The 13,057-nt window shown below is 40.4% G+C and overlaps 2 protein-coding genes across 2 annotated transcripts; both read left to right on the top strand.

Annotated features, from left to right (window-relative positions):
- The first annotated feature begins 4,488 nt into the window (after window positions 1-4,488).
- Window positions 4,489-10,136, top strand: LOC131319948 (cellulose synthase-like protein D3). The gene is made up of 4 exons (XM_058350419.1): window positions 4,489-4,878; window positions 5,415-6,320; window positions 6,806-7,613; window positions 8,014-10,136. Exons 2-4 carry the CDS (start codon window positions 5,449-5,451, stop codon window positions 9,760-9,762), a joined length of 3,429 nt encoding a protein of 1,142 aa, XP_058206402.1. The 5' UTR covers window positions 4,489-4,878; window positions 5,415-5,448; the 3' UTR covers window positions 9,763-10,136.
- Window positions 10,137-10,272: 136 nt separating this feature from the next.
- On the top strand, window positions 10,273-11,763 carry LOC131319949 (formin-like protein 20). Its single transcript, XM_058350420.1, has one exon. It carries the CDS (start codon window positions 10,548-10,550, stop codon window positions 11,538-11,540), a length of 993 nt encoding a protein of 330 aa, XP_058206403.1. The 5' UTR covers window positions 10,273-10,547; the 3' UTR covers window positions 11,541-11,763.
- The last annotated feature ends 1,294 nt before the right edge of the window (window positions 11,764-13,057 follow it).

Here is a 13,057-nt window from a genome sequence, read left to right as displayed (position 1 = left end):
ATTGTTAAATTTCTAATTCAATAATTAATTAGATTGAATAATTAAAATATATTATTATGTGTATAATTGATATTATTTGCATTATTGTATAAGATATGTATTTAAACTTTAGATATACAGGAAATCAGTGATTCATATTCATCTCTTATCTTTCCTATCTAAACCCTAAGTAGAACTCTATTCAAACTAACTCTCCACTTCTCTATCTCTCATCCTATACATAAAAGCGTCCAGATACATTCTCACCCTGTACATACATGCGTCCACATACATTAGAATTGAAACCCCCCAAATGTAGCATTTGTCCCCTATCTTTTTATCATTATCAGTATCACGCTCCTTCCTCATTCCACCACTTTTACACTTATCCTCTCACCTTCTCACTACTTTATTCTCTCTCATTATACATATCCACACAATCCGCAAATTGAACACCAGTATATTATTTTACTCCCAATTATATTGTTGAGTCTAGAATAGAGAGAGAGAGAGAGAGAGAGAGAGAGAGAGAGAGAGAGTTGTGAGTTTCGTGGATACACCGCTGCTGCGGGCCCTGTCGGAGTGCCGCCGCACGCTGCCTCGAGATTTCAAAACCACCATGGCGATCTACGGACACCGCATAACACTTATCCGAACTTAGAATCGCGTTTGAGGTAGCTTTCCGAAAACCCAAAACCTTTATCTGCATTTTAATGGAGTTACTTAGATTTAAAGTTTATTGAAGATGATGATCTGCTGTTAAATTGTTAATTTATTTTTAGTCCTGTTTATATTAAAATTTAGTCTGGTTGTGCTGTAATGATTAGTGTTACACCCTGTGAAAATTTATGATCGTTTAACAAATGTTTGATTGTGAAATTATTATTGATGATACATTGTTAATTTGTATTTGAGTGGACGTTTACGTGTTTAATAAATTATTGGGGTAGATAAATATTTATGAAATATTAACAAGAATATTTTATTAGTAAAAATTTATTTAGATTGTAAGCAAGAAATATTTTAGATTATATATTAGTTAATCTTTAACTTTAATAAATATTAACTAGAATAGCCTCTCATAATTTTGTTGTTATAAAAATCTCATATTAATATTTAATATAGTTAGTAAATACTAAATTTTGCAATAAGTATTTTTTTCAATAAAAAAAATTAGTTTGTAAAATCTATAAATAGTATGAGAGTTAAAGAAAATGTTTAAATAGTAGAAATGTTTTATAAAATTTCTAAATGAGAGAAATAGACTTAATTTTAAGTGTAGTAATTAATTGTTTGACTGAATATTATTTTGTTACTCGCATGATTAATTCTATGACAGGATTAATTTTATCGCATGGTTATGTGTTAGTACTTTTAGTTGAAATGTTGAACCGTGTGATATTTTGTTGTGGATGTAGATTGGACAAATAGGTTCCCTGGGTGGTTACGAGTAGTGACTCATGTAGACGATATTAAGTAAATGGAAATTGATAAAGTGTTGGAAGTGTGATTGTGTGGATTGTGATTTGAGCCATGGTGATGGCAAGGGTAACCTATGGGGCCCTGTGTTGAAATGGGTTACCTGAGGGGCCCGGTGTTGTGACGCTAACGTATGATACGTCATGGGAAGTTTCTCTTCGAGGAAGAGAATGGGTCCCATGAGACGATTATAGTTAATGAGACGTTAATGTATGATACGTCATGGAAAGTTTCTCTTTGAGAAAGAGAATGGGTCCCATGAGACGATTATAGTTAGCGTGGGGTAGTGGATGTCCGACCCTAATGTACGATACGTCATGGGATGACTCAATCCTCCTGTTATGGTCTTAAGTGAGAACATACTCGGTACATAACTTAGATGCGCTCACCTAGGACCCTGGTGCAGGACAAGCAAGAGGAAGGGTGGACCCATGAGACGATTGTAGTTAGTGGATGTGGGAGGAAAGGATCTCGCGGAGAGAATCCTTAGATTACATATAAGATGATGGATAGTAAAGAAAAAGACGATGTGTTATTATTTTGTACCTTCGGTGTATTATGAATTATTATATTGTTGATCTGCATATTGTGGTATTGGGTTTTAGGATTTCTACTTAGTGAATTATCACTCAGGATACGTTTGTATCCTGGCAAATCGTTTGCTTCGGCGTTCAATTTGCCAGAGTGTGCAGGATTCCACAGTGGAGAAGTTGATACAGGTGGGACTCCTGGAACGAAGTCTGGGCCAATGTTGCTTGGAATTCGTGTCAAAATTAGAGTCGCTCTGGAGTTGCTTTTATTAAGTAAATGTACGTAGATTTTTGTATTATTTTGAAATTGTAATTTTTGTATAAGGATAAATAAGGGCCTAATAGTTTGTAAAATTCAATATATTTTAGGGTTAATGTTTCCGAAATCCCTTGAGAAATCGGGGCGTTACAAAAAGAAAGAAGACGACGTGTAGTCAAACCCATATCCCCACCCCGTTGAAAAGAAACAACCGATATCTCGGGACAGTGAGGCCTCGACTGTCAGCCCCCTAAAAAAAAATCCCCCTACCAGGCTCAACTTTTTTTCTTTTTTTTTTTTCTCCTTTTCGGACGGTTAGGTGTCTAAACCAATTTACTCACATCTAAACTATAATTTTTTTTTCGGTGCGATCAAAAGCATGTCATTCCTTTCATCTCGGCTACGATTTCCATTTCGGTCCGGTCAAAAACACGTTACCGCACATAAAATTAATTTACTCGGTCCGATCCCAAGAATCGACTCCGGTTAATTGTGTTGGGCGCAAACCAACCGCAGCTTACCAAAGCTCGACTTCAAACCCCGGCGATCGGACAAGCCACCATTTCTCTGTTTCTATATTCTCTACGTAAATTGCTACTCCCCCCCCCCCTGACACACCCCCCCCCCCCCGGCCCCACCTCCCTTTCCCAGTTTACCCCCGCCCCCCCTCTCTCTCTCTCTCTCTCTCTCCCGCCCCCCTCTCCCTCTCTCTCTCTCTCTCTCTCTCTCTCTCCCTTTTCTTTTTTTCCACTTTCTGCTTCTTTTCTTCTTTTTTTTTTTTCTTTTCCAGTTTTTTTTTTCATTTTATTTCATTTTCTTTCTTTCCGGTTTGAATTTTTTTTTCTTTTTAATAATAGGTTCAAGTCTAATTCTAGGCTTTGTAAAGTAATTGAGAGAAAAAAAGTGTTTCAATTGATCATGTTTATCCCACTGTTTTTTTTTCTTTTTTTGTCCTTTATAGATTAAAAAATATAATTACGAAAATAAGTGTTTCAATTTTTAATCCGTTTGAACCAGTGCAAAGATGTTATTTTTCTGATCATTTCATCCTAAATGGTCGTAATAAATTTTTGGCTCCAAGGCCTTTCAATGAACACCCTAAGAGAGTCCTGAAACTAAATAATGAGTCTTAGGTTGCTCGTTGAAAGGTCGTAAAGCAAAAAATTCATTAAGATTACAATTAGTGTTCGGGAACTAATTACGAAATGTATTTTGCAAACGACATACTAATCCATAATACAAATATTATATTCAGGATTACTTTTTTTTAACTATAGTACAATTTTATAAATTTGTTAACCATTATTTAGCATAGATCCTCTTAACTGATTCAGTAGTATGTTGCTTCAAATCACGTTTATACTCCATAGGATTGCAAATGGATGGGTTCTATTTTTTTATAACTAAAACGGAAACGTTTTAGGGGCTACTATGTCAATGGAGGCAGCAGAGCCCCCGGGTCCCCCATACTTTTTAATTTATTTTTTTATTTAATTACTTATATCTTATTTATTTAATTTCTATAAATACACCATTTGTATATTTAAAAATATAATTCAAGAATTAAGTGCTTTAATTCTCAATTCAATTAAATCAGAGCAAATATCGTTTTTTTATTATTTTATTTTAAATGGTCATAATGAATTTTTTGGTTTAAGACTTTTCAACAAACTCCCTAAGACTCATTATTTAGTTTTAAGACTCTCTTAGGGTGTCCATTGAAAACCCTTGGAGCCAAAAATTTATTATGACCATTTAGGATGAAATGATCAGAAAAATAACAACTTTGCACCAGTTCAAACGGATTGAAAATTGAAACACTTATTTTCGTAATTATATTTTTTAATCTATAAAGGACAAAAAAAGAAAAAAAAACAGTGGGATAAACATGATCAATTGAAACACTTTTTTTCTCTCAATTACTTTACAAAGCCTAGAATTAGACTTGAACCTATTATTAAAAAGAAAAAAAAATTCAAACCGGAAAGAAAGAAAATGAAATAAAATGAAAAAAAAAACTGGAAAAGAAAAAAAAAAAAGAAGAAAAGAAGCAGAAAGTGGAAAAAAAGAAAAGGGAGAGAGAGAGAGAGAGAGAGAGAGAGAGGGGGAGAGAGAGGGAGAGGGGGGGGGGAGAGAGAGAGAGAGAGAGAGAGGGGGGGCGGGGGTAAACTGGGAAAGGGAGGTGGGGCCGGGGGGGGGGGGGGGGGGGGTGTGTCAGGGGGGGGGGGAGTAGCAGCCCTCATTCTCTACGCATTCGCCTCTCTCTCCCCACTCTCTCTCACTCCTCATGTGAAGCTTCCATTTTTATAAACCTTCCTTTTCCGCGTTCCCTTTAACAATTATGTATCTCCAAATCTGCCCGCAGCTTTCGGCCATGACGTTCCAAAGCTCCTAACCTCTCTCTCTCTCTCTCTCTCTCTCTAGAGGAAGCGGAAGCGTCTTTGGCCGCGGCATAAGTCCCTACGCATTTTTCGGAAAAAGGGTGCTTTTGTTTGTCAAGATTCTACAAAAGATCTGAAAGAAAGAAAATATTTATAGAAATAGATTTTGCTTCTTGCATGAAGCGTTAAACTTTAGGCCTCCGATTGATTTGCTTCGGGAACGGTTCGATCTATGTTCGCTGGATATTAGGTACGTGTTTCAGCGCGAATTACTGAACAACTATATCGTTTTCACTGCTAATGCTGCTTTGCAAGTGTCGTTTTCTTAGCGTATTTTAAAACTGTTCTGTTAGTTGAAGTCCTGACCTGAGGTTGTTCAACCATAATTTTTGCCCTAATTTCGGAGCAAATTTAGGAGATTTTTGCAGTATTGTTTCAGGCAGTGACTTGAAGACAATGCTTGGTTGTGTTCTTAATATTTCTTTGCTGAAGTTCACCGAGTTTGACTTGTTTTCAACTGTTTCAAATATCTCTCCAACTGGTTCCATGTTCGTAGGGTTTAGATCTGTACGTGATACTAAGCTAGTTAGTCATAGTTAAAGCCGTTGTGTTTCTTGATTCTTGGTTTGGTAGATGTTATAATTTTCAGAAAGTGACTGAAGCAATTTTTTCCCCCTAATGTCTTGTTCATTTGTTAAAATTCTTCGGATCGGAGGATAAATATGGCAATTTTACTGTAAATAGGTGACAGTGAAGCTGATTTGTTATGGTTTCTGAAAATTCTAGGATTTGGAGATTGGGTTTTTAGTGGAGTTGCCACATGGCATCGAAATCCTTCAAGGCAAGCCGATTGTCTCTATCGACGACGAATTCGGATGTGCAGGATTCGCCACGTGGGAGGCCTCCCCTGCCCCCAACCGTGACATTTGCTCGCAGAAGCTCATCGGGACAATATTCTGCATATTCAAGGGATGACTTTGATAGTGAACCTGAGGGCAGTGGTTATACGAACTACACTGTACACTTACCGCCAACACCTGACAACCAGCCGATGGATGCAATATCACAGAAGGTCGAAGAGCAATACGTGTCGAATTCACTTTTCACTGGTGGGTTCAACAGTGTTACGCGAGCTCATCTCATGGACAAGGTGATCGAATCAGAAACGAATCACCCCCAAATGGCTGGTTCAAAAGGATCTTCGTGTGCAATTCCTGGTTGTGATGCTAAGGTGATGAGTGACGAAAGGGGCGTGGATATTCTCCCCTGTGAATGCGACTTCAAGATTTGTAGGGATTGTTATTTGGATGCTGTTAAAGCTGGAGATGGCATTTGCCCGGGATGTAAAGATCCATATAAGGCCTTGGATTTGGATGAAGTGGTGGAAAACAGGCAGCCTCTTTCGCTTCCTCCACCACCAGCTGAGATGTCAAGGATGCAGAGAAGATTGTCTCTGATGAAATCAACCAAATCAGTGCTGGTGAGAAGCCAGACTGCAGATTTTGATCAGAACCGGTGGCTCTTTGAAACTAATGGTACCTATGGGTATGGTAATGCTATATGGCCTAAGGGGGAAGGATTAGAGACTGGAAAAGATGATGACGTAGTTGAGCCTCTAGAATTAATGAACAAACCATGGAGGCCACTAACGCGAAAATTGAAGATTCCAGCTGCCATTATCAGCCCATATCGGTATATTTTCTGCTTCATGAACTTTCATCCTTTCTATATCATCGTAGGTAACTTGTTACAGTTGCAATTGGTTTATGATATCTACAGTGGAAAATCAAAGAAAGCGAATCACTAGGTCTTAGGCTCTTAGCACATTCCCAATCTACCTAAAGGAGTGATTTTTTTGGTTCTTTGGAGTAATTTGGACATCCATTATTTGCACACGCTGTCCATACCTGTTGTTCTGTAGATTAAGACATTGACAGAAGTTTTCCAGTGGCTTGCATGTTTATTGCTTCTTCCAAATTCTTGCGATTTTGATTCTGAGCATGGTAGTCAATGTCCCGTGGGTAGTTCTATTGAGTAGCTATTTTCTCAGTTGAACATAGTATAATTGACTAATTGCAAATTGCAATTTTCTTCATTGTACGTAGTTATACGTGCTCCCTTTTACCTGATGCATGCTAATGTTTACTTTTGGATGTCTGTTGCATATGTGCTCTCAGGCTTCTGGCATTTGTACGACTTGTTGTTCTCGGGCTTTTCTTAGCTTGGAGGGTCAACCACCCGAACGAAGATGCAGTCTGGCTTTGGGGAATGTCCGTAGTTTGCGAACTATGGTTTGCCTTCTCCTGGATTCTTGACCAACTTCCCAAGCTCTGCCCTGTCAATCGTGCTACAGATCTTAATGTCTTGAAAGAGAAGTTTGAAATGCCTAGCCTCAACAACCCCACTGGAAAATCTGATCTTCCAGGCATAGATATCTTTGTCTCTACTGCAGACCCAGAGAAAGAACCCCCACTTGTCACAGCAAATACTATCTTGTCTATTCTAGCTACTGATTATCCAGTTGAAAAGCTTGCTTGCTATGTTTCAGACGATGGAGGTGCGCTTTTAACCTTCGAGGCCATGGCAGAAGCAGCAAGCTTTGCAAATCTATGGGTACCATTTTGCCGTAAACATGACATTGAGCCCAGGAATCCAGAATCTTATTTCAATTTGAAGAAGGACCCTTATAAGAATAAGGTGAAGTCAGATTTTGTCAAGGATCGTAGACGATTGAAACGCGAATATGATGAGTTTAAGGTCCGGATCAACGGTCTTCCTGACTCAATCCGCCGTCGTTCGGATGCCTTTCATGCTCGAGAGGAGGTAAAGGTTTTGAAGCTACAGAAACAGAAGAGAGACGATGAACCTGTGGAGAGTGTGAAGATCCCTAAAGCCACTTGGATGGCTGATGGCGCCCATTGGCCGGGCACTTGGATGAGCTCTTCAGCAGAGCACTCCAAAGGTGATCATGCTGGGATAATACAGGTACTTTTTAATTAATTCTTCGTCGGTCCATTTTTGTTGCTGTTCCTCTTTCTAGTTTGGGATGTCCACTAAAGATTGTCTACTTTGAAAGTCAAAGAAGGGAATCTAGTCTAGTGGAGAATCAAGTAGATTGTAGACTCATCTTCTGAAACAGAATAGTAACATGCAGTTAGCGAAATTATTCCTAGTACCTAATTATTAATAATATGTTTGAGAAGTATAACGTTTTTAATTTTGAATTCCCGTTCATTAATTTCATGACTTAACTAACTTCCAAATGAAACGGGACAGAGAAAATTAGAACTGTAAGCATGGTGAAATAGACAACAGTAATACAAGTAAGAAAGCATAAGACCTAAACAATGGTAACTGATCTGAACATGCCTGCTTAATGACGCAGATGATGTTGAAACCACCTAGCGATGATCCACTGCTGGGCACAGCTGATGATGCCAGGTTAATTAACCTGAGTGAGATTGATATCCGTCTCCCGATGCTTGTTTATGTTTCCCGTGAGAAGCGACCTGGCTATGACCACAACAAGAAAGCAGGAGCCATGAACGCCCTGGTTCGAGCCTCCGCAATCATGTCTAATGGGCCATTTATCCTCAACCTTGACTGTGACCACTACATCTACAACTCCCAAGCTCTGAGGGAAGGTATGTGTTTCATGATGGATAGAGGCGGGGACCGCATTTGCTATGTCCAGTTCCCTCAGAGATTCGAGGGTATTGACCCTAGTGATCGTTACGCCAATCACAACACTGTCTTCTTTGATGGAAACATGCGGGCCCTTGATGGGCTCCAGGGTCCAGTCTATGTTGGAACCGGATGCCTCTTTCGAAGGATTGCCCTCTACGGATTTGATCCACCTAGATCAAAAGAACACCAACCTGGTTGCTGCGGCTGCTGCTTCCCTGGGAATAAAAAGCATGCCAAAGCTCCAGAAGAGAACCGAGCACTTAGAATGGGTGATTCCGACGATGAAGAGATGAACCTCTCTTTGGCTCCTAAAAAATTTGGGAACTCAACTTTCCTCATTGATTCCATCCCTGTGGCAGAATTCCAAGGCCGTCCCTTAGCAGACCATCCAGCTGTAAAGAATGGGCGGCCACCAGGTGCTCTCACAATTCCTAGAGAGATTCTCGATGCATCAACTGTAGCAGAGGCAATCGGCGTCATCTCCTGCTGGTACGAGGAGAAGACTGAGTGGGGAAATCGCCTTGGATGGATTTATGGGTCTGTTACTGAAGATGTGGTCACTGGGTATAGGATGCACAATAGAGGATGGAAATCAGTTTACTGTGTGACTAAGCGGGACGCCTTCCGGGGGACTGCCCCAATAAATCTCACGGATCGGCTCCATCAGGTCCTCCGCTGGGCCACTGGTTCAGTCGAAATATTCTTCTCCCGCAACAATGCCCTCTTGGCGAGCTCAAGAATGAAATTTTTACAGAGGGTTGCGTATCTCAATGTTGGAATATACCCCTTTACTTCCATCTTCCTAATTGTCTATTGCTTTCTCCCTGCGTTATCTCTCTTCTCTGGTCAGTTCATTGTCCAAACCCTAAGTGTGACTTTCCTTGTCTACCTCCTTACCATCACTGTCACGCTCTGTTTGCTTGCGGTACTTGAAATCAAGTGGTCCGGTGTTGAGCTAGAAGAGTGGTGGAGAAATGAACAGTTTTGGTTGATTGGAGGAACCAGTGCCCACCTGGCTGCAGTGCTTCAGGGTCTACTGAAAGTCGTCGCTGGTATTGAAATTTCTTTCACTTTGACTTCAAAATCATCCGGTGATGATGAGAATGATGAATATGCTGATCTTTATATCGTCAAATGGACATCCCTTATGATTCCGCCACTCACAATTATGATGTTGAATTTGATTGCGATAGCTGTTGGGGTTAGTCGGACGATTTATAGCACGACTCCTGAGTGGAGCAAGTTGCTGGGTGGTGTTTTCTTTAGCTTTTGGGTTTTGGCACATATGTACCCGTTCGCTAAAGGGCTTATGGGAAGAAGAGGAAAGACGCCTACAATTGTTTTTGTTTGGTCGGGACTTATTGCGATCATCATATCCCTCCTCTGGGTGGCCATCAATCCTCCGCAAGGCAGTACCCAAATTGGAGGCTCATTTCAGTTTCCCTGATAAGTCATTCTTTTAAGTTATAGTATCGATTTAGCTGTCAGCAGATTGCTTCTGCAGTGAAGGCAGTCGGGACTCGGGATATCTCATTCTTATACTCATTTCACTTTCAATCGTATGTGGTGTTTTCAGCAATTTGAGTAAGATGGAAATTGGGTCAATTGTTTCAGCGGCGTTATAGTTTTATTTTTTTCAGGCGTTTACATTAATTTTTCTATTTTATTTTTGACATTTCAGTCTTACTTGTTGAGTTAGGAGTTGCTCTTTGGTGTATTCTTTTTTTCGGAATTTGAAAGAGTTGATCATGTGTAAAGTAGCTGAACCCTGACTTTTGCAGTTCACTTGATCTTCTATACCACAAATTGTGGGTTGAAATACCGAGTTTCATGGTTCCTTCTTTCTTTCGAAACTAGATGGTGAAGACGGATATTGTTGCCTAGATCGATGATGGTAAGTGCGCAGCAGCGCAGATTCGACTTATGAGGAATCCACTCTCCATGAAAAGGAAATTCATCTTGCCGGGATCCACCGCTCTTTCTCTTTTCTAACTTGTTATATCACTCAATTGAATCTCAGCCTATAAATTTCAAGCGTACCAAAGCACACAAAGAATATCTATAGCCCTTCAAGGTTTGAACTATATAAAATTCCACACACAACCAAATGTTACTCTGAATTCATGCAGGAGGAATGAACTTGGTTTGTTGAAGCAGCAGGGGAAGCATGTTCAAGCTACCCCCATTTCACAAGCCCCAAACCAGGTAAACATTCTTTCTTTCGAAAAACGGATGTGTGTGTGTGTTTATACATACGTATACGTATATATAACACCGAAAATTCTGAGCCGAGAATGCCAACCCAAAATGGCCTACGCTTGCATGACCTTGTTAGCTGTTCTCATGGCACTCATATCCTCAACCAGAGCCCAGAACAATTTTCCTCCCATAAACCATGACCTTCTAGTTGCCACACAAGAGATGCAGATGGCCAAGTACTTCACCTTTGTCATGCTAATCAACATGGCCCCTGGATCCCTAACTCAAGGCAATGTCACTTTCTTGGTGCCCAACGACTGGACGCTAGCACAAACCCCGATTTCAGAAAGCGACGTAGTAGATTTCTTACTACGTCATTCGATCCCTTCCCCTCTGCTTTTCGAGCACCTAGTACGAATCCCAACAGGTTCCGTTATTCCAACAGGAAAACCTGATTTCTTGCTCAGGATTTTCAACAATGGAATGAGGAGTTTTTACCTAAACAACGTCCGAATCATTAGCCCTGATATATGCACTAAAGGGTCTTCCTTTAGATGCCATGGCATAGATAGGGTGGTGCAAGCCATAATGGTACCAGGGCACAACCACCCTCCACTTCCTCCACCTAGTGCTTCTAATAGTTCAAGTCCTGCAGCTGCCCCTCCCACCCTGTGGCCATCACCGGCACCACACCCACCTGCACCTCCCCCCCTGTGGCCATCGCCTGCGCCACACCCATCTGCCCCTCCCGCCCTGTGGCCATCACCGGCACCACACCCACCTTCACCTCCCCCCCTGTGGCCATCACCGGCGCCACTCCCACCTGCCCCTCCTGCCCTGTGGCCATCACCGGCGCCACAACCATTGGGTGGGGTTGGTGTGCCTCCTTTAAATATCCCACCACCATCTCCACCGGCTCAGAATGGGGGGCCATTGAAATCAGGCTCTTCTCAGCCGCCGCCTTGTGGAGGATTGCCGTTGGGATTTATGATCACATGGCTAATATTTTCAAGACAGAAGTTCTGATCTATGTGAAGAATAACAGAAAGCATATTGAAAAAAAAATGGTGCTCATCAGAATCAAGAGTGTTGGCACCTGTACAATATTGGTCGAGTCAATTTCATGTTTCTTTACAAAATGGTTATCAGTTCTATAGAAATCACATGTGTTGTGTATAGCGGATTGCCCGTGCCTATGTGCACTTTCAACATAATTTTATACTCTCTTATTAATTTCCGTGCATGAACATATTTGCCTCCAAATTCACATCAATTTTTCTATTTTCACAAAGTATCCAAACCAATTTCAGAGAGAGAGAGAGAGAGAGAGAGAGAGAGAGAGAGAGAGAGAGAGATTTGGTAGAAAAATGAGTGATTAAGTATTCCTTTTTCGTTTTTTCCTAATCGTATGATCACAAATTTTAAAGAAAGTGATCTAACAGTTGAAGAGATTGCTCTCGTTTATATGCGTAAATATTTTTTTAATGAAAGCAGCTTTGTTTTATTATAATGGAAAATGATATTGGCACTCCAAAAATTAATATAGTCACTCCAAAATTAGTGCAATTTCAAAGTCACTTTCTTTGTTTTTTGGAGTGCCTCCATCAATTTTTTTTGTGCCAATATCATTTCCCATAATATAAATGTTCTTCAATCCTAGGAACCATCTTATTCGGCAACAGTGAAGGCGTCAAGATAAAGCTCTAGCGGTGACAGCAACCAAATTCAGCAGTGATCCTCCACTCACCTCTACGAGCGGAGTGTTGGGTCCGACAGCGGAACTGAGCAGTTTTTCTTTTTGTTTTTTGGTGTTTGTTCTTCTTGTTTCGGTGTATTTTGTTGTACTTGTTCTGATGTATATATTATATGGGAGGATCTTGTTCGTCCGAAAAAAAGAAAGAAAAAGAAACCAGCTTATCCCGATGATATATTATGAAATATAGATGTTACCATGTATTCTTTGCCTGTTAAACATGTAAACTATTTACCATCTAGGTGGTAGTTCAGTTGGTGGAAGTCACCATCTCTCTTTAACACCTGCGCCGGTTCGAGCTCCGGGAGGCACATTTGTGCTGATACCCGGTAGTGTCATTAACAGGCTTTATTTCGAACCCGTATGTGGACCGAAGAAGTGGATTTCTCACCGACGGTAGCTATGGCTCGAACCGGACATTTCACTGGCGGGTAGGGAGCCCCTATGGTCACGCCCAAGGGGGTTACTACGTTGATCGCCCCCTCCCACCCTTTCGATTATCAAAAAAAAAAAAATGTAAACTATTTTAACTCAAAAATTCTACAATCACAACTTTAAAATATAAACTCGGACACAACTCTGTCCAAAGCTGTTCGATGCATGTGGATCCATATCTATTGAACGGCTCCGGACGCAGTAATATCCGAAATTGTATTTTTAAAGTAATGTTTGTAGCATTGCTCTTCATAATTAAACATTTTGCTTTCATTTTTGAATGAATTGTCTATTTACCTGAGGCTTTATTAATTTGCCTTTTGTCCCCAAAATAAAACCTTTATACAACCCTTGG

This window comes from Rhododendron vialii, chromosome 3a, assembly GCF_030253575.1.
Source record: "Rhododendron vialii isolate Sample 1 chromosome 3a, ASM3025357v1".
In the NCBI taxonomy this organism is placed as follows: domain Eukaryota; kingdom Viridiplantae; phylum Streptophyta; class Magnoliopsida; order Ericales; family Ericaceae; genus Rhododendron; species Rhododendron vialii.
This window is presented reverse-complemented; position numbering and strand designations above follow the sequence as displayed.